Raw genomic sequence first — 19740 nt, 5'->3', positions numbered from 1 at the left:
CGCGATCCTACAATCAGCCCAACACCCGGAATTCGTCCCATTCGATCCGCAGACCGTACACCACACCTTGGCAGACCAATGCGCCGTTTGTCCCGCTCTCGGATAGTCTACGACAGCTAACCTGAGACCCAAACTCTCTTCAGTTAACTTACTCTCTCCCCGTTCCTGAGTGAGCTTCCAGAACCGCAAGATTGTGTGAGGGGATGCGCACAACCCCACCAAACAGTGAATTAGAGACACTATACCTCAAAATCTACAAAATCATACTTTTGATAGAACCTTATTTAAATAGCCCTCCATAACCTCAGTAACTCCAAAAGATATACGTGCTTTACGCTTCAAACGTATCTCATCATCTGCAGTCACTGCTGCAACAATGGTCACGATCAAAGCCACAACATAGTTGACAATTGCAGCCGTCAAAATGTGGGCGGGGCGATCTGAGTCACGTGACAATTGCCCACCGGCGATTCGCACAGAGGTAGTGTGCGCATGTGCAGTGTCTCCGGCTGGGCCGGGGGTGGGAGCAAGATGGCGCCGTCGAACGTCCTGAGGTGTTGTCAACGGGTGGTCGGTTGGATCCCTGTCATTTTTATCACGCTCGTTGTCTGTTGGTCTTACTACGCTTATGTGGTAGAATTATGTATCTGTGAGTAAAATATAAATGGCATGTTACGATTTGTATTGTTCTGAACCATTTTATTGTACTGTGGTGCAGAGAAGGAGGAGGAGGAGGCGGAAGAAGTGGCTGTGCCGGTCTCCCACTCCCATCCCGGCGAATTCGCCGGGGAGCGGTGGGTGTCTGATACAGGTTCAGCATTAGCAGAGGGTACCAACTGCTCCGTTATTAGCAGCCTCCACGTAGTCCGTCCAGCTGCAGGTGACCACAACCACTGTCCCGTAGATCCGATTAGCTTAAAGTGAATGGGTTGGCCACCGGATTTAATCGACGGTAGAATTGATTCTGATTCAATCATCACTTGTAGAATATTTTTTGGTGTTTTTCCCCCCAAAATGCGTTCGTGGTAATGACGAGAACATAGGAGGGTAATAGCTTCAAGTGGTGTGAAGTGTGTTCCACTAAGCAGATTCTTGTAGTTTAAGGCAACGTTTTCGACGGTAACTTAATCTTTAAATTTGTAAACGAAAAACTTAGCAGCTGTCCATCAGTTTAACTTCCGTGTTTTGTTTTCTTGGTTCAGGTGGAAAGATGATCTCATTGATCAGGAAGTTCCTGATTCATTCTTGTGTTGTGTTACCTAACCTCACGCAGTGGCCTATAAGTAGCAACCACCCGTCACCATTTTTGAACTAACCGCCCTTGCAACATTTCTCAAATAGATGCTTTTTTAGAGTGCATCCTCTCTTTACTAGTGTTAAGTTGCAAGCTGAACTGGAGTGACATGCAAACGTCCAGTGACAGTTTTTAAAATGGAAATTTCTTTAATAAAGTACTGGGAATATTAAATCTATTGTTTTCAATTTTGACTACAAACTTGATTCCTCTTCTGGTAACTTCAATCCAAATCTTGACAATTGAGAAACTGAACCAGATTAATGTAAACTTTGTCATACCTGACCCCATGAAGACCTGTAGATCAAATACTACCTGCCCAAACAGTGGCAAACCAAGTTCATCTGCAGCTTAAGCTTGCATCACAGCATTATTACCCCCTAGATCTGATTAAACCCCCTAGTTTTACACATTCCTAGTAAAATATCTCCTATTTTCTGTAAATCTAAAGTCATCTAAGCCTGTTTCTTATGTACTAAGTCAATCCTGTTTGACAAAGCCAAATGTTTGTAAACTTAAATGAAGCACCACCTTAGTTTACACAATCTCTTCCTCCTCTGCCCTCTCCTTTGTAATTGCTATTTAACCTCTAAGATACCCTGCACCCCTCCAATTATGGTTTCTTGCTTACACGTTGTGTACCATTGTTAGTAGCCATGTCTTGAGACCTTAAGCACTGGAGTTCATTCTGCCTCAGAGTTTTAAGGTACACATTTAAACCTGCCTCTAATTGGGATTTTGGTCATTTGCCCTCATATCTGATGTCAAGTTTTGTTAAATATTATTGAGAAGTGCCTTGCAATATTAACCTGTACATCAATGTTCTAGATAAAGTGAAATTATTATTAATAATTTCACTGCCCTCTTTCATTTTATAGGTTCCAATGCATCACACATTTCAGTTAGAAGTCCTGAGATTAGGAATTCCTATCCAATAATTCCCCACCTTGCTATATCTATTTTAGCAGATGTCTTAAAACACAATTCATTAAGTAAGCTTTTAGCTTCCCTGGGTACTAATTAATGCTCCGCAAAACCTGGGCCTCTGTATCTTTCTCCACAACTGGATATTTCACTTACTTATCGAGAGACTACAATCAGTGTAAATCTGTAATAACATATCCTCCTTGCTGACAATCAGCACAGGCGCATCAAGGATGTGTGCTTAAGCAACCGCTCTAATCTGTAGACTCGTAGATCAACACAGCTCAAACACTATCGATAAATTTGCCAGCGATACCACTATTGTTGGTAAAATCTCGGATAACAATGAAGAATTGCGCATGAGTGAGATCAGCTCGGTCAATGGTGTCAGAACAACTTTGTATCCAACATTAGCAAGACCGTCGAATTGATTGTTGACTTCAGGAAGGGGAAGTCATGGGAACATACCCTAGTTTCATGGGAAGGGGTGGCCAGCAGTGGAAAGAGCGTCCCTCGGTGTCAAGATCTAACAATCTATCCTGAGCCCAATACAGTGCAATCACAAAGAAGGCATGGCAGCAGTTCCATTTCATTAAGAGTTTGAAGGAATTTGGTATAACACCAAAGACTTGCAAGTTTTGACATGTGTATGATGGAGAACATTCTGACTGGTTGCATCATTGTTTGGTATAGAGACTCCAATGTGTAGGATCAAAAGAGGCTGCTGAGGGTTAAGAACACAGTCAGCTCTATCATGAGCACAACCCTCCCCACCATTGAAGACATCTTCAAGAGGTGGTACCTAAAGAAGATGACTTCCATAATTAAGTTCAAGTTTATTGTCATCTGACTATACAAATATACAACTAAATGAAACAATGTTTCTCTGAACAGTGCACCCATAAAACATATCACACACAGTACATAAAATAAATATTACCACAAGTAAATTAATAAAATATAATTCAAAGTGCATGTAGTGCACAACACAAGGAAACAGTAAACAGCTTGGTGTCCGAATGACAAGACCTCGGTGGTGGCAGAGTATTCATTAGTCTCAAAGCCTGAAGGAAGAAGCCATCACCCAGTCTAGCGGTCCTAACGCTCTTGTACCTTCTTCCTGATGGTAGTGGGTTAAAGAGATTGTGGGGTGGTTGGTAGGGATCCTCAACCTTTATATGTAAAGGTTAAGGGCTGTCACCATCCTGGACATGCCCTCTTCTCGTTCCTGTACCTCTTTCATTTTTCTGTGTGAACTGAAGACTCAGAGGTGCAAAATGGTTGCGGCGTGGTGTGTATGGGCCAAATTGAGAATTCATTTAAGAAATTTGTGTTGAAATCTGACAAAGTATATCTCTTTGATTGACACACACTTGTGAAATACTTTATGAAACAATGTAACATCCATTTATTCATTAAGGCCATTACAATTAGCCATTGGATATGTGACATTTTGACTCTGTACCAGTGAAGACAATAAATAAATGTTCATGTTAATTGGCTGACTAATGGAAAGAATCGGTTTACAGGCAATTCTGAAGAACCATTCAGAACCCTCACGTATTAAAATGGAAAATGAATTATGAGCAGATTTTTCTCAGATATATAATCTTTGTTGATGCTGAATGTTAGTAAGAGATTCAGAAATAATATCTTTGCCATTTTAGTGGGCAGAGATGTTCTCAATACCAGTCAATGTTTAAACCGTCTTCTCTAAATAACAAAATTCAACTGATAAACTGTTTGTAAAACTACTCTATTCATTAAAAGTAAAGATGAAAATCACAACCAAGAGAGAAAATCTGCAGATGCTGGAAATCCATGCAACACACAACAAAATGCTGGAGGAACTCAGCAGGCCAGGCAGCATCTATGGAAAAAAGTACAGTCGATGTTTTCGGCCGAGACCCTTCAGCAGGACTGGAGCAAAAAAGATGAAAATCTCTGTAACTTCCGCCACCTCCAGCGGGATCCCACCACTAAGCACATCTTTCCCTTCCCCCCCGCCCCCCGTCTCTCTGCTTTCCGCAGGGATCGCTCCCTACGCGATTCCTTTGTCCATTTGTTCCCCCCCCCCATCCCTCCCCATTGATCTCCCTCCTGGCACTTATCTTTGTAAGCGGAACAAGTGCTACACATGCCCTTACACTTCCTCCCTTACCACCATTCAGGGTCCCAGACAGTCCTTCCAGGTGAGGCGACACTTCACCTGTGAGTCGGCTAGGGTGATATACTGTGTCCGGTGCTCCCGATGTGGCCTTCTATACATTGGCAAGACCCAACTCAGACTGGGAGATCGTTTCACTGAACACCTACACTCTGTCCACCAGAGAAAGCAGGATCTCCCAGTGGCCACACATTTTAATTCCACGTCCCATTCCCATTCTGATATGTCTGTCCACAGCCTCCTCTACTGTAAACATGAAGCCACACTCAGGCTGGAGGAACAACACCTTATATTTCGTCTGGATAGCCTCCAACCTGATGGCATGAAAATTAACTTCTCAAACTTCCGCTAATGCCCCACCTCTCCCTCGTACCCCATCCGTTATTTATATACACACATTCTTTCTCTCTCCTTTTTCTCCCTCTGTCCCTCTCACTGTACTCCTTGCCCATCCTCTGGGTTTTTTCTCCCTCTCCCCCTTTTCTTTCTCCCTGGGCCTCCTGTCCCATGATCCTTTCATATCCCTTTTGCCAATCACCTGTCCAGCTCTTGGCTCCATCCCTCCCCCTCCTGTCTTCTCCTATCATTTTGGATTTCCCCTCCCCCTCCCACTTTCAAATCTCTTACTAGCTCTTCTTTCAGTTAGTCCTGACGAAGGGTCTCGGCCCGAAACGTCGACTGTACCTCTTCTTAGAGATGCTGCCTGGCCTGCTGCGTTCACCCGCAATTTTGATGTATGTTGCTTGAATTTCTAGCATCTGCAGAATTCCTCATGTTTGCGAAGATGAAAATCGATTGTGTTTTGGGTTTTACTGGAACATTCATTACAAAAAAAAAATCAGGGCTGACCAAGGTATCTTCCTGAGGTAAATGCAAATACCTGCATTTGGCCCATATCGCTCTCCCTGTCCAAATTTCTTTTAAGCACTTGTACCATTTACTATGGCGGCATGCTCCATATAGCCAGTACCCTCTCCATGAAGAAATTGTCCTTCAGATCTTATTCAAATCATTCCTCTCTCAACTTAAACCTCTGCTCCCTCCCCAGTTTTAGAGTTCTCTACCCTGTGAAATAGACTGAAAATCTATTTTATCCATGACATTCAATTTCTGTGCTCTATGATTATATGACTATTAAAGTACCTTGCCAACAGCTTGCTCGTGAAAAGTTGTACATTAGGTACCATGTCAGAGGGAAACCTGTGCATGTGAAATATTTTAGAAGTTACTTATATCAAAAAGATAAACTTGATAATGAAAGAATGTTTTTTTTTCTTTTAAGGCCATCATCTTTTATCTATAGGAGCAAAGCTTTTCTGCCATGGTTTTTTAATTATTGTAGAAGGCAATTACACTTTTTTAACACGGTCTGTAGGACTGCAACACCAGCTAATGATAACTGTTTTCAGAACTGAGTGCATGGTTGTGAGTTTGTTTCAGAAGTATAGGGCAGGTGTGTACAGACTGTGGTTAAACATGTACGGATAATATTTTGATTCCAGAGGCAGGGCTTATATGGACAGCCACTGGGAATTTTTCTCCCAGAGGCACATATCAAAAATACCCCTTTAAGAAAGTCGTACACAAATTCAGTGTTGCTTCATGTATTTTACAGGTTAGTAAACTCATCTGTACTATTGGTGGCTGAGCTATACATTAAATAGGATTAAAGTTTTCTCTTCCTGTCAAAATAGGTGCCACTATTTGGGTTTAACAATTAAAATATGAAAATAGAGTTTAACATTTTAACTGTTTTCTTCTATCCTACAGTTACCATCCAAAGCATTGGGGAAAAAGGTAAGCATCAAAATTAACCAAATAGTGCTTTGATGGCTCATAGAAGTAATACAATTTTTTTTTAAAACTTTGCATTTGAATTTAGAAACTTGTATCATTGCGTATTCAGGCAAATATAGAACTTCATTGTGATACAACTGTAGTTTCATTTTACTGTGCATAATGTCTATAATCAACAACATCAGTTCTATCAATGATATGGTAAGAAACATTTAACTCCTTTGGATTTCAGGATAATTATAGCATTTGACACATGCTGTAAAATTTCTGAATCCAGGTTTTGGAAGTCGTTGATTATTTCTTAGGGTATTAATATTTAGACCACTGATCTTTAGTGTTTCTACAAAATTCAACATAATTATTGCTATGTTTTTCTTTGTCAGTTTTGTAATGTACCAACTAAATCTATTTACATTACTTAAACTGCAAATGGAAGTTAATTCCCATATCAAAGCTGTACAGCTGTCAAAAAACTGAAACACAAGGAGTATTTCCATTCATGTTTCTTCCTTTCCATCAGAATCAATTATTTTTAAGTGGTTATATCCCATTTATTTAACTTATCCAGTATTTGTATTTCATATTACTTATAGGGATAGCTTTGTTGCTGCATGTATATGTAAACCTGAGGAAGAATTAATGAGAAATTGTGATTAAAACTATAGAATCTATGACTTGTTTCAGATGGAAAGAAAGCAAGGTTGTGTTTTTATATATTTTAGACTAATCTAGAAGACTGGAATTAATAACCTTAAGCTATAATATAAATTCCAACAATTGAAATGTGTGCTTTGGATTTTATTTTAATTAAATCTATTCGATTGTAGAAAGTGATTACGTTTATTATAAACATATAGCATTGGTGATCCAGCTGTCTAGCTACCTTTCAACAATAACTGTTTTAAGGAAGGAAACCTGGTATTTCTGGCTAGTGTGTGTCTGAGACCATAGCAATATTGTTGCCTCTTATCTCTGAAATCATCTAGCAAACTGCAAAGTTGTAACAAATATTTCCTAAGCAAAATAGAAGTGAACCGGATATGGCAAAGGCACACCCACCCAGTTCAATCAACCCTGAAGAATCATCCTTGCTGACATCTGGAAACATTCCGAGGTTAGATTAATTCCAAAGTCGGGAAGCAGCCTGATATATTCGTACGCTGCAAACAGTAATTAGCAGCTAACAATCCCAACTCCTTCATCAATTCCTATATAAAGAGTAAAAGAGAGGTGAGAGTGGATATTGAACAATTGAAAATGACACTGTAGAGGTAGTAATGGGGAACAGAGAAATGGCCAATGAACTTAATACTGTAATTTAATATTAAATTGAATCAGTCTTCACTGTAGAAGATACTAACAGTCCGCCAGAAATTGGAGAGTGTCGGGGCAGAAGTGAGTGTAGTTGTTGTTACTAAGGAGAAGGTGCTTGGAAAGCTGAAAGATCTGAAAGTAGATGTCACCTGGACCAGATGGACTACACCCCAGGGTTCTGAAAGAAGTAGCTGAAGAGATTGTGGAGGCATTAGTAATGATCTTTCAAGAATCGCTAGATTCTGGTGGACTAGTTCCAGAGGACTGGAAAATTCCAAATGTCACTCCATTCTTTAAGAAGGGAGGGAGGCAGAAGAAATTATATTATAGGCCAGTTAGCCTGCCTTCACTGGTTGGGAAGATGTTAGAGTCCATTGTTAGGGATGAGGTTTTGAAGTACTTGAAGTCACATGATAAAATATGCCAAAGTCAGCATGGTTTCCTTAAGGGGAAATCTTGTCTGCCAAATCTGTTGGAATTCTTCGAAGAAATAACAGGCAAAGGAGAGTCAGTGGACTTTGTTTACCTAGACAGAAGGCCTTTGACAAGGTGCCACACATGAAGCAGCTTAACAAGGTAGATTATGAGGACATGCAGTCCTCTTTTATTGTCATTTAGTAATGCATGCATTAAGAAATGATACAGTGTTCCTCCAGTATGATATCACAGAAACACAAGACAGACCAAGACTGAAAAACTGCATAATTATAACATGTAGTTACAACAGTGCAAAGCAATACCGTAATTTGATAACAGACCATGGGCACAGTAAAAAAAAAAGTCTCAAAGTCTCTCGAAAGTCCCATCATCTCATGCAGACGGTAGAAGGAAGAAAACTCTCCCAGCCATGAACCTCCAGCACCGCAAACTTGCCGATGCAGCACCCTGGAAGCACCCGACCACAGCCGACTCTTGAGTCCGTGGGAAAACTTCGAGCCTCTGACCAGTCCTCTGACACTGAGCACCATCTCTGTCGAGCGCTTTGACCCCGGCCCCAGCCACCAAGCAATAGGCAAAGCCGAGGATTTGGGGCTTTCCCCTCCGGAGATTCTCAATCGCCCAGTAGCAGCGGCAGTGAAGCCGGCATTTCAGAATTTTCTCCAGATGTTCCTCTGTGCTTCTCACGTCTGTCTCCATCTTAACAAATACAATAGACAATAGGTGCAGGAGTAGGCCATTCGGCCCTTCGAGCCAGCACCGCCATTCACTGTGATCATGGCTGATCATCTACAATCAGTATCCAGTTCCTGCCTTATCCCCTTAACCTTTGATTCCGCTATCTTTAAGAGCTCTATCCATCTCTTTCTTGTAAGCATCCAGAGACTTGGCCTCCACAGCCTTCTGGGGCAGAGCATTCCATATATCCACCACTCTCTGGGTGAAAAAGTTTTTCCTCAACTACGTTCTAAATGGCCTACCCCCTTATTCTTAAATTGTGGCTTCTGGTTTTGGACTCACCCATCAGCGGGAACATGCTTCCTGCCTCCAGCGTGTCCAATCCCTTAATAATCTTATATGTTTCAATAAGATCCCCTCTCAGCCTTCTAAATTCCAGAGTATACAAGCCCAGTCACTCCAGTCTTTCGACATATGACAGTCCCACCATCCCGGGAATTAACCTTGTGAACCTACGCTGTACTCCCTCAATAGCAAGAATACAGATATCATTCACCGGAGAGGCTGCGCGCGCTGCGTCACGCCGCCATCTTCTCCTCCCCCTTAAGAGCCGATGGTATTACAGGAAAGATACTAGCATGGATGGAAGATTGACTGACTGGCAGGGCGCAATGGGAAAAAAAGAGGCCTTTTCTGGTTGGCTGCCGATGACGAGAGATGTTGCACGGGAGTTGGTGTTGGGACCACTTCTTTTCACATTATATGTCAATGATAATGGAATTGATGGCTTTGTGGACAATTTGAAAATAGGTGGAGAAGCAGATAGTGTTGAGGAAACAGTCTGCAGCAGGACTATGGCAGAATGGGAGAATAGGCAAAGAAGTAGCAGATGAAATATGGTGTAGAGAAGTGAATGGTCATGCACTTTGGTGAAAGGAATAAAGGTGTAGACTATTTTGTAAATGAGAAAATTTAAAAATCAGAGGTGCAAAGAGACTCGGGACTCCTTGTGCAGGTTAACTTGCAGGTTGAGTCAGTGGTAAGGAAGTCAAATGTAATGCTCATATTCATTTCAAGAGGACTAGAATACAAGAGCAAGGATGTGATGCTGAGGCCTTATAAAGCATTGGTCAGACCGCACATGGAGTATTGTGAGTAGTTTTGGGGCCCTTATTTAAGAAAAGATGTGCTGGCATTGGAGAGAATCTAGAGGAGATTTACAGGAATGATTCTGGAATGAATGAAATAATGTATAGGTGCGTTTGGCTCTGGGCCTGTACTCGCTGGAGCTTAGAAGAATGAGGGCAGATCTCATTGAAATCTATCGACTATTGAAAGGCCTAGGTAGAGAGGATGTGCAGGGGATGTTTTCTGTAGTGGATGAGTCTGGGAGCAGAGGGCGTACTCTCAGAATGGAGTGATATCCACAGAGATGAGGACGAATTTTTTTGGTTGGAGGGTGGTAAATCTGTGCAGTTCATGGCCATGAATGGCTGTGGAGTCCAATTCAATGAGTATATTTAAAACAAAAATTGATAGGTTCTTGATTAGACAAGGTGTCAAAAATCACGGGGAGAAGACAAGAATGGAGTTGAGAGGGATTATTTTGTCTCGAGGTACTGTTTGTTTTGTACAAACATCACATCCTATTCGTAAGCTGTTTTGTTTTTTAACATAATGTTTTGCACAAATTATTCGGACTTCAACTTGAAGGACATTGTGAAAAGACATCCATCTCCATCCACTCTTTGTTTGCCCTTGAAACAGCAATTTTTTTTCACTCTGCTGTCTTCACAGGGCATTAAACCTTCTCAAAAATCACCCAAGCCAGAAGCTTTCTTCAGGGTTTTTAATGACAAGCTTTGTGAACCTGCAGAAAGTTAAGTAAAACATGTGTTAGATTCAATACAGAACCATTACTTGTCTGAATATGCTAATATTATTCTCACAATCAGCATTAACAAGGTAATACACACATACAACATTCTATAGCTATGCAGTGGAATTGAGTGAATTCATTAGCTTAATAAAGATGAATGATAAACATAACACTTCCTTCAAAGTACATCCACTAAAGAAAACCTCAGACTCACAGATATTGCTATTTCAAGGACAAATAAAGAGTGGGTGGAGATGGGTGTCTTTCTACCATGTGTACTTAAAGTTGAAATCCAAATTAATCTGTGCAGGAAATGATGTGAAAAAACAGCTTATAAATGGGAAGTGATGTTTATCCACAATAAACAGCACCTTTAGAGAGAGACCATTCCCAGCCTGGCCTTCATAATGTCAAACTTAACTACTGAAACTAAAAGTCAAATAATCATTTCATGAGGAATTCTGCAGATGCTGGAAATTCAAGCAACACACATCAGAGTTGCTGGTGAACGCAGCAGGCCGGGCAGCATCTCTAGGAAGAGGTACAGTCGACGTTTCGGGCCGAGACCCTTCGTCAGGACTAACTGAAGGAAGAGCTAGTAAGAGATTTGAAAGTGGGAGGGGGAGGGGGAGATCCAAAATGATAGGAGAAGACAGGAAGGGTAGGGATGGAGCCAAGAGCTGGACAGGTGATTGGCAAAAGGGATATGAGAGAATCATGGGACAGGAGGCCCAGGGAGAAGGAAAAGGGAGAGGGGGGAAACCCCAGAGGATGGGCAAGGGGTATAATCAGAGGGACAGAGGGAGAAAAAGAGAGAGAGAGAAAGAATGTGTATATATAAATAAATAATGGATGGGGTACGAGGGGGAGGTGGGCATTAGCGGAAGTTTGAGAAGTCAATGTTCATGCCATCAGGTTCGATGCTACCCAGACAGAATATAAGGTGTTGTTCCTCCAACCTGAGTGTGGTTTCATCTTTACAGTAGAGGAGGCTGTGGATAGACATATCAGAATGGGATGTGGAATTAAAATGTGTGGCCACTGGGAAGTCGTTTCTTTTTGGATTCCAGACCTAATCAGTTTCCCTCTACCACCACTCTGCTCCGTCTAGCGGAGTTAGTCCTTACTCTTAATAATTTCTCCTTTGGCTCCTCCCACTTCCTCCAAACTGAAGGTGTAGCTATGGGCACCCGTACGTGTCCTAGCTATGCCTGCCTTTTTGTTGGCTTTGTGGAACAATCTATGTTCCAAACCTATTCTGGTATCTGTCCCCCACTTTGCCTTCGCTACATCGACGACTGCATTGGCGCTGCTTCCTGCACACATGCTGAGCTTGTTGACTTCATTAACTTTGCCTCCATCTTTCACTCTACCCTCAAGTTTACCTGGTCCATTTCCAACACCTCCCTCCCCTTTCTAGATCTTTCTGTCTCTATCTCCGGAGACAGCTTATCCACTGATGTCTACTATAAGCCTACTGACTCTCACAGCTATCTGAACTATTCCTCTTCTCACCCTATCTCTTGCAAAAATGCCATCCCCTTCCCGCAGTTCCTCCGTCTCCGCTGCATGTGCTCTCAGGAAGAGGCTTTTCATTACAGGACGAGAGAGATGTCCTCCTTTTTTAAAGAAAGGGGCTTCCCTTCCTCCACCATCAACTCTGCTCTCAAACGCATCTCCCCCATTTCACGCACATCTGCCCTCACTCCATCCTCCCGCCACCCCACTGGGAATAGGGTTCCCCTGGTCCTCACCTACCACCCCATCAGCCTCTGGGTCCAACATATTATTCTCCGTAACTTCCGCCACCTCCAACGGGATCCCACCACTAAGCACATCTTTCCCTCCTCCCCTCTCTCTGCTTTCCGCGGGGATCGCTCCCTACGCGACTCCCTTGTCCATTCATTCCCCCCCATCCATCCCCACTGATCTCCCTCCTAGCACTTATTCTTGTAAGCGGAACAAGTGCTACACATACCTTTACACTTCCTCCCTTACCACCATTCAGGGCCCCAGACAGTCCTTCCAGGTGAGGCAACACTTCACCTGTGAGTCAGCTGGGGTGATATACTGTGTCCGGTCCTCCCGATGTGGCCTTCTATATATTGGCGAGACCCGACGCAGACTGAGAGATCGTTTTGCTGAACACCTACGCTCTGTCAGCCAGAGAAAGCAGGATCTCCCAGTGGCCACGCATTTTAATTCCACATCCCATTCCCATTCTGATATGTCTATCCACAGCCTCCTCTACTGTAAAGATGAAACCACACTCAGGTTGGAGGAACAACACCTTATATTCCGTCTGGGTAGCCTCCAACCTGATGGCATGAACATTGATTTCTCTAACTTCCGCTAATGCCCCACCTCTTCCTCATACCCCATCCGTTATTTATTTATATACACACATTCTTTCTCTCTCTCTCCTTTTTCTCCCTCTGTCCCTCTCACTATACCCCCTGCCCATCCTCTGGGTTTCCCCCCTCCCCCTTTTCCTTCTCCCTGGGCCTCCTGTCCCATGATTCTCTCATATCCCTTTTGCCAATCACCTGTCCAGCTCTTGGCTCCATCCCTCCCCCTCCTGTCTTCTCCTATCATTTTGGATCTCTCCCTCCCTCTCCCACTTCCAAATCTCTTACTTGCTCTTCCTTCAGTTAGTCCTGACGAAGGGTCTCAGCCTGAAACGTCGACTGTACCTCTTCCTAGAGATGCTGCCTGGCCTGCTGCGTTCACCAGCAACTTTGATGTGTGTTGCTTGATCATTTCATTGTCTTTTGCAAAAGAATAGACTAGTCTTGAAACAGTCTCACTACGCGGTCTTTAACTGTTCTCGCTTCGAAAATGTAGTCCTTGATGACATACTTACTCATGGTAAAGTCTGATGAGCAGACCTGTGAGATGGAACTCACCCAGAATGATGATTGGGTGAGGAGCCTCTGAAGTGCATTGTGTGCTCTAAATACGTCAAGAAAGGGACAGAGTTCACTATAGTGACTTAGGTTTGTAAGAGGTTCCTGCTTTGTGGTGTGCTGGACTTTCTCTGCATGCATCTTATGTGCACAGATGATATCTCTGCCAACAACAAACACTTCCTCCCTTACCACCATTCAGGGCCCCAAACAGTCCTTCCAGGTGAGGCATCACTTCACCTGTGAGTCGACTGGGGTGATATACTGCGTCCGGTGCTCCCGATGTGGCCTTTTATATATTGGTGAGACCCGACGCAGACTGGGAGACCGCTTTGCTGAACATCTACGCTCTGTCCGCCAGAGAAAGCAGGATCTCCCAGTGGCCACACATTTTAATTCCACATCCCATTCCCATTCTGACATGTCTATCCACGGCCTCCTCTACTGTAAAGATGAAGCCACACTCAGGTTGGAGGAACAACACCTTATATTCCGTCTGGGTAGCCTCCAACCTGATGGCATGAACATTGACTTCTCTAACTTCCGCTAGGCCCCACCTCCCCCTCGTACCCCATCTGTTACTCATTTCTATGCACACATTCTTTCTCTCACTCTCCTTTTTCTCCCTCTGTCCCTCTGAATATACCTCTTGCCCATCCTCTGGGTCACCCCCCCCCCCGTCTTTCTTCCCGGACCTCCTGTCCCATGATCCTCTCGTATCCCCTTTTGCCTATCACCTGTCCAGCTCTCGGCTCTATCCCTCCCCCTCCTGTCTTCTCCTATCATTTTGCATCTCCCCCTCCCCCTCCAGCTTTCAAATCCCTTACTCACTCTTCCTTCAGTTAGTCCTGACGAAGGGTCTCGGCCTGAAACGTCGACTGCGCCTCTTCCTATAGATGCTGCTTGGCCTGCTGCGTTCACCAGCAACTTTGATGTGTGTTGCTTGATATCTCTGCCAAGTCACAGGAGAATGTCGGAAAAGTGGGGGGATCTTGTAAGCTACAGTTGCAAGAAAAACTTTGTGAACCCTTTGCAATTACCTGCTTTTTTGCATTAATTACTCATAAAATGTGATCTGATCTTTAAGTTATAATAAGTGACAAAAAAACAATCTGCATAAATTAATAACACACAAACAATTGTATTACTTCTCGTCAATACTGAGCACACCATTTAAACAATCACAGTCTAGGTTCATAAAAGTATGTGAACCTCTAGGGTAATGTCTTCTATAAAAGCTATTTAGAGTCGAGTGTTCCAATCAATTAGATGTGATTGGAGGTATGGGTTGCAAAGGTGCCCTGCCCTATAAATAAAGATAAAGTCAGGTTACTGACATAGGAAAGATCTGTTTATGTGCACCATGCCTTGAACAAAACAACTTTCAGAGGACCTTAGAAGAAGAATTGTAGAGATACGTAGAGCTGAAAAAGGATACAAAAGCATTTCTAAATACCTGAGTGTTCATCAGTCCACAGTAAGAGAAATTGTCTATAAGTGGAGGAAATTCAGTGCTGTTGCTACTTTTCTGAGGAGTGGGTGTCTGTGAAGATCACACCAAGAGTGCATTGTGCAATGCTGAAAGAGGTAAAATGGAACCCCAAGGGTAACAGCAAAAGACCAGTAGAAATCTTTAGAACCCAAAGGGTTTCAGCCTGAAATGTCGACTGTACTTTTTCCATAGATGCTGCCTAGCCTACTGAGTGCCTCCAGCATTTTGTGTGTATACTTGCTAAAGTCTGTCTTCATGTGCCCACTATAAGAACTAGAATGGTGTTCATAGAAGGACACCATGAAGGAAACCACTGCTCTCGAAATAAAAACTTTGGTGAAAGTCTCAAGTTTGCAAAAGACCATTTGGATGTTCCACAACACCTCTGGGATAATGTTTTGTGGACAGATGAGACAAAAGTTGAACTTTTTGGCAGAAATGCACACCACTATGTTTGCACATCGACATCAAAACCTCATCCCAACTGTGAAACTTGGTGGAAGGGGCATCATGGCTTGGGGCTTTTTACTGCCTCAGGGCATGGACAGCTTGCAATTATTGAGGGGACAATGAATTCAAAATTCTGTCAAGAAATTTTACAGGAGAATGTCAGGGTAGCAGTCTGTCACCTGAGGCTTAATAGTAGTTGGATGATACAACAAAACAATGATTCAAAACACAAGAGTAAATCAACAACAGAATAGTTGAGAGAGAAGAAAATTTGTGTTTTAAAATGACTAAGTCAGAGTCCAGACCTTGACCCAATTGAGATGTTGTGGCATGACCTGAAGAGGGATGTTCATGCGAGGTATCCAAGAAATATTGATGAACTGAAACTGGTTTGTATGGAGGAATGGTCTAAATACCTCCTTGCCATTGTGCAATTCCGATCAGCAGCTACAGGAAACGTTTGATGGAGGTTATTGCTACCAAAGGAGGTGCTACCAGTTACTAAATACTATGGTTCACTTACTTTTTCCAGCCTGGGCTATAAATGATTGAACAATGTGTTCACTAAAGACATGAAAAGTATAATTGTTTGTGTGCAAACAACAGGAATTCTGCAGATGCTGGAAATTCAAGCAACATACATCAAAGTTGCTGGTGAATGTTTGGCCTGCTGCGTTCACCAGCAACTTTGATATTGTTTGTGTGCCTTTAGTTTTGGCAGATTGTGTTTGTCTATTATTGTGACTTAGATGAAGTTCAGACCTCATTTTATGAGTAATGAATGCAGAAAACCAGGTAATTGCAAAGGGTTCACAAACTTTTTTGCAGCTGCATGTCCTTAAGATGTGCAGCTTCAGGAGTTGGGATTACATCTCTGTTGTTGGGATAATGGTTGTAGTCAGTGAGAGCTGGCAAGAGTAAGCAGACCTCTCCTCCTATTGACCCCCAACAAATCCATCGGCTCTGCTTTTAGTAATTTCTGATATTCCAGAACATGTCTTTTTAGTCTCGAAACAAGAAATAGTCCATCCAGACACATTTCAAATCATGATCAGGTTCTTCAACCAGGCTTGTTTGAGGAAATTCTGCCCAACTACCATCAACATACAGCCTGTAGCACCTGAGGTCACAGTAAATCACTGTTTTACCTTGATAAGGAATGCCTAACATTCCATGCCCAGACTGCATTTTGGTAAATCTGATCACTTGGCTATACCTCAACTATAGGCAGAGAGGACCAAGAATGAACCAGGGAGGCACAGGAGCGCTTACAGAACTGCTTTGAATCAGTGGACTGGACTGTTCAGGGAGTCATCTTCAAGCCTGGATCAATATGTTACAGTTGTCACTGACTTCATTAAAACCGATGTGGAAGAGTGTGTGCCTACAAAACTTACTGTACATTACTGCCAAAAGCCGTGGATGAACCAGGAAGTCTGCTGAGGGCTCGATCTGTGGCATTCAAGTCTGGTGATCCAAGTCTGTATAAGAAAACCAGATATGACTTGCAGAGAGCTATCTCAAGAGCCAAGAAACAAATCCAGTAGAGGTTAGAGGCGACATCAGATGCACATCAACTCTGGCAGGGTTTGCAGGCCATAGCTTCCTACAAAGCAAAACCCACCATCATGAATGGCAGCAATACTTCACTACCAGATGAGCTCAATGCCTTTCATAATTGCTTTGAAAAGGAGAATAAAACCACAGCTGTGAGGATTTCTGCAGCATCTGATGACCCTGTGATCGCTGTCTCAGAGGCTGACATCATGCTGTCTTTCAAGAGGATGGTTAGATAGATAGATATACTTTATTGATCCCGAGGGAAATTGGGCTTTGTTACAGCCGCACCAACCAAGAATAGAGCATAAATATAGCAATACAAAAACCCCCAACAATCAAATAACAAACTGCAAACTATACCAGATGAAAGTAAGTCCAGGACCAGCCTATTGGCTCAGGGTGTCTGACCCTCCACGGGAGGAGTTGCAAAGTTCGATGGCCACAGGCGAGAACAACCTCCCATGACGCCCAGTGTTGTATCTCGGTGGAATATGGCCAGAGTCCAACAGCAAAAAGTGCAATATCCGGTCTACAAACACGTTCCTCAATCGTAATATGACCCGGATTGCACCATCCGTTGTTATCCAGAACAGTAAGCACCCAACTCCATTACGCTTACCGCTCTCAGTGCACTTCCGGTCAGCCCGAATGTTCTGGCAGCCATCCATGGAAAAGTTTTGATCGGATATGTCCTCGTGTAGCCCCGTTCCAGTAAAGCACATAACACTGCACTCCCGAAATGTTCTCTGACGCCTGGCTAACGCCGTGAACTCGTCCATTTTATTACCCACCGAACTCCTCTTCTCCATAAGTCTCTGTTGTCTCGACCCGGTCCTCTTTCCTCGACTTTGTGATCCCCCTCTGCATCCTCTGTGTGTTTTCCTCCAGATTTCAGCCGGGGTGTCCGCCACTCTGCTCGCTAAACCGGCCGGCATAAGCTCAATCATCTGGTCCCTGGAATAAACAATGCGACCATGCTTCTGCCCCGCTAATGAGATGTGTCGTAATGTAACTATTTCCAGCACTAAAAACCCAAATAAAACTCTCCCTACCAGCATGTTAGAGAGGGTGCAGCTTCAACGTGTTACCGAGGGAAAAAAAATACAACAAATAATGTAAGTTAAAAAAGTAAGAATACTGGTCGGAATGGCTGTAACAGGCTGCATGCACGACCGGCGCATGTGCACATGAACCCTTGCAGGGCAGCAGTGCCAGATATAGTATCGAGTAAGGCTCTGAAAACTTGTCCAAACTAATTGGCAGGGATATTCAAAGAAATTTTCAATCTCTCACTGCTATAGAAGTTCCCACCTACTTCAAAAGAACAACAATTATACCAGTGCCCAAGAAGAGCAGCTTGAGTTACTTCAATGACTATTGTCCAGTAGGATTCATATCTATGGTGTTGAAATGCTTTCGGAGGTTGGTCATGGCTAGAGTCAACACCCGTGTCAGGAAGGACCTGGGCGCACTGCAATTTGGTCATCACCACAATAGGTCTACGGCAGATGTGATCTCAATGGCTCTCCGTGCAGCTTTGAATGACCTGGACAATGGCAATACCTATGTCAGGTTGCTGTTTATTGTTTATAGCTCAGCATTTAACACCATCATTCCTATAGTACTGATCAAAAAGCTACAGAACCTAGGTCTATGTACCTTTCTGTGCACCTGGATCCTCAACTTCCTAACCAGCAGACCACAATTTGTGCGGATTTGAAATAACATTTGCACCTTGCCAATAATTAACACTGGCGTTCCACAGGAATGTGTGCTTAGCCCACTGCTCTGTTCTCTCTACACCCAAGACTGTGTTGCTAGGCATACTTCAAATACCATCTATAAATTTGCTAATGACACAACCATTATTGGCAGAATTTCAGATGGTGATGAAAAGGCGTACAGGAGTGAGATATACCAGTTAAATGAGTGGTGCCACAGCAACAACCTTGTAACTAACAGTAACAAGATCAAAGAGCTGATTGTGGACTTCAGAAAGGGTAAGACAAGGGAACACAAACGAATCCTCATAGAGGGATCAGAAGTGAGCAATTTCAACTTCCTAGGTGCCTGACCAGGATGCAACTTATTGATGCAGCTCTAAAGAAGGCACAACAGCAGCTATGTTTCATTAGGAGTTTGAGGTATGTCACCAAATGCACTTGCAAATTTCTACAGATGTACCATGTAGAGCATTCTTACTGGTTTCATCACCGTCTGATATGGAGGAGTTACTGCACAGGATCAAAGTAAGCTGCAAAGAGTTGTAAAATTAGTCAGCTCCATCATGGGCACTGTCCTCCATAGTATCCAGGACCTCTTCAAGGAGCGGTGCCTCAAAAAGGTGGCGTCCATCACCCAGGACATGCTCTCCTCTCATTGCTACAATCAGGTAGGAGGTACAGAAGCCTGAAGGCATGCACTCAATGATTCAGGAACGGCTTTTTCTCCTCTGCCATCCAATTTCTAAATGGACATTGAACCCGTAAACACAATCTCACTACTTTTTTATTTCAATTTTTTGCACTACTTATTTAATTTAACTATTCAATTATATAGGAGGAGGAGAAGATGATATGACATCATCTTCGAAATGATGTGGTATTTGTGAAGTAGGATGCCGTGCACAATCCTGATTTGATGGAGACAGATGTGAGAAGCTCAGAGGAACATCTGGAGAAACTTCTGAAATGCCTGCTTCGCTGCCGCTGCCACTGTGTGATCGAGAATCTCCGGAAGGGAAGGCCCCAAATCCTTGGCTTTGCCTATTGCCTGTTGCTGGGGCCGGGGTCGAAGCACTTGGCAGAGATGGTGCTCGGTGCTCGGTTTCAGAGGGCTGGT

At 43.2% G+C, this 19740-nt stretch overlaps 1 protein-coding gene across 4 annotated transcripts in view; it reads left to right on the top strand.

Annotated features, from left to right (window-relative positions):
- Positions 1-518: 518 nt before the first annotated feature.
- Positions 519-19740, top strand: part of LOC134349612 (palmitoyltransferase ZDHHC20-B-like) — a 79835-nt gene continuing 60613 nt past the window's right edge. For all 4 annotated transcript variants that reach the window (XM_063054189.1, XM_063054188.1, XM_063054187.1 and 1 more), the window contains exons 1-2: positions 519-649; positions 6156-6182. In XM_063054189.1, coding sequence (XP_062910259.1) covers positions 532-649; positions 6156-6182 — 145 coding nt within the window. In that variant the 5' untranslated portion in view covers positions 519-531. The remainder of the gene's footprint in view (positions 650-6155; positions 6183-19740) is intronic.

The sequence above is a fragment of the Mobula hypostoma genome, chromosome 7 (assembly GCF_963921235.1).
Source record: "Mobula hypostoma chromosome 7, sMobHyp1.1, whole genome shotgun sequence".
Lineage (NCBI taxonomy): Eukaryota > Metazoa > Chordata > Chondrichthyes > Myliobatiformes > Myliobatidae > Mobula > Mobula hypostoma.
The sequence above is the reverse complement of the archived record's forward strand: the minus strand, read 5'-3'. Positions and strand labels throughout refer to the sequence as shown.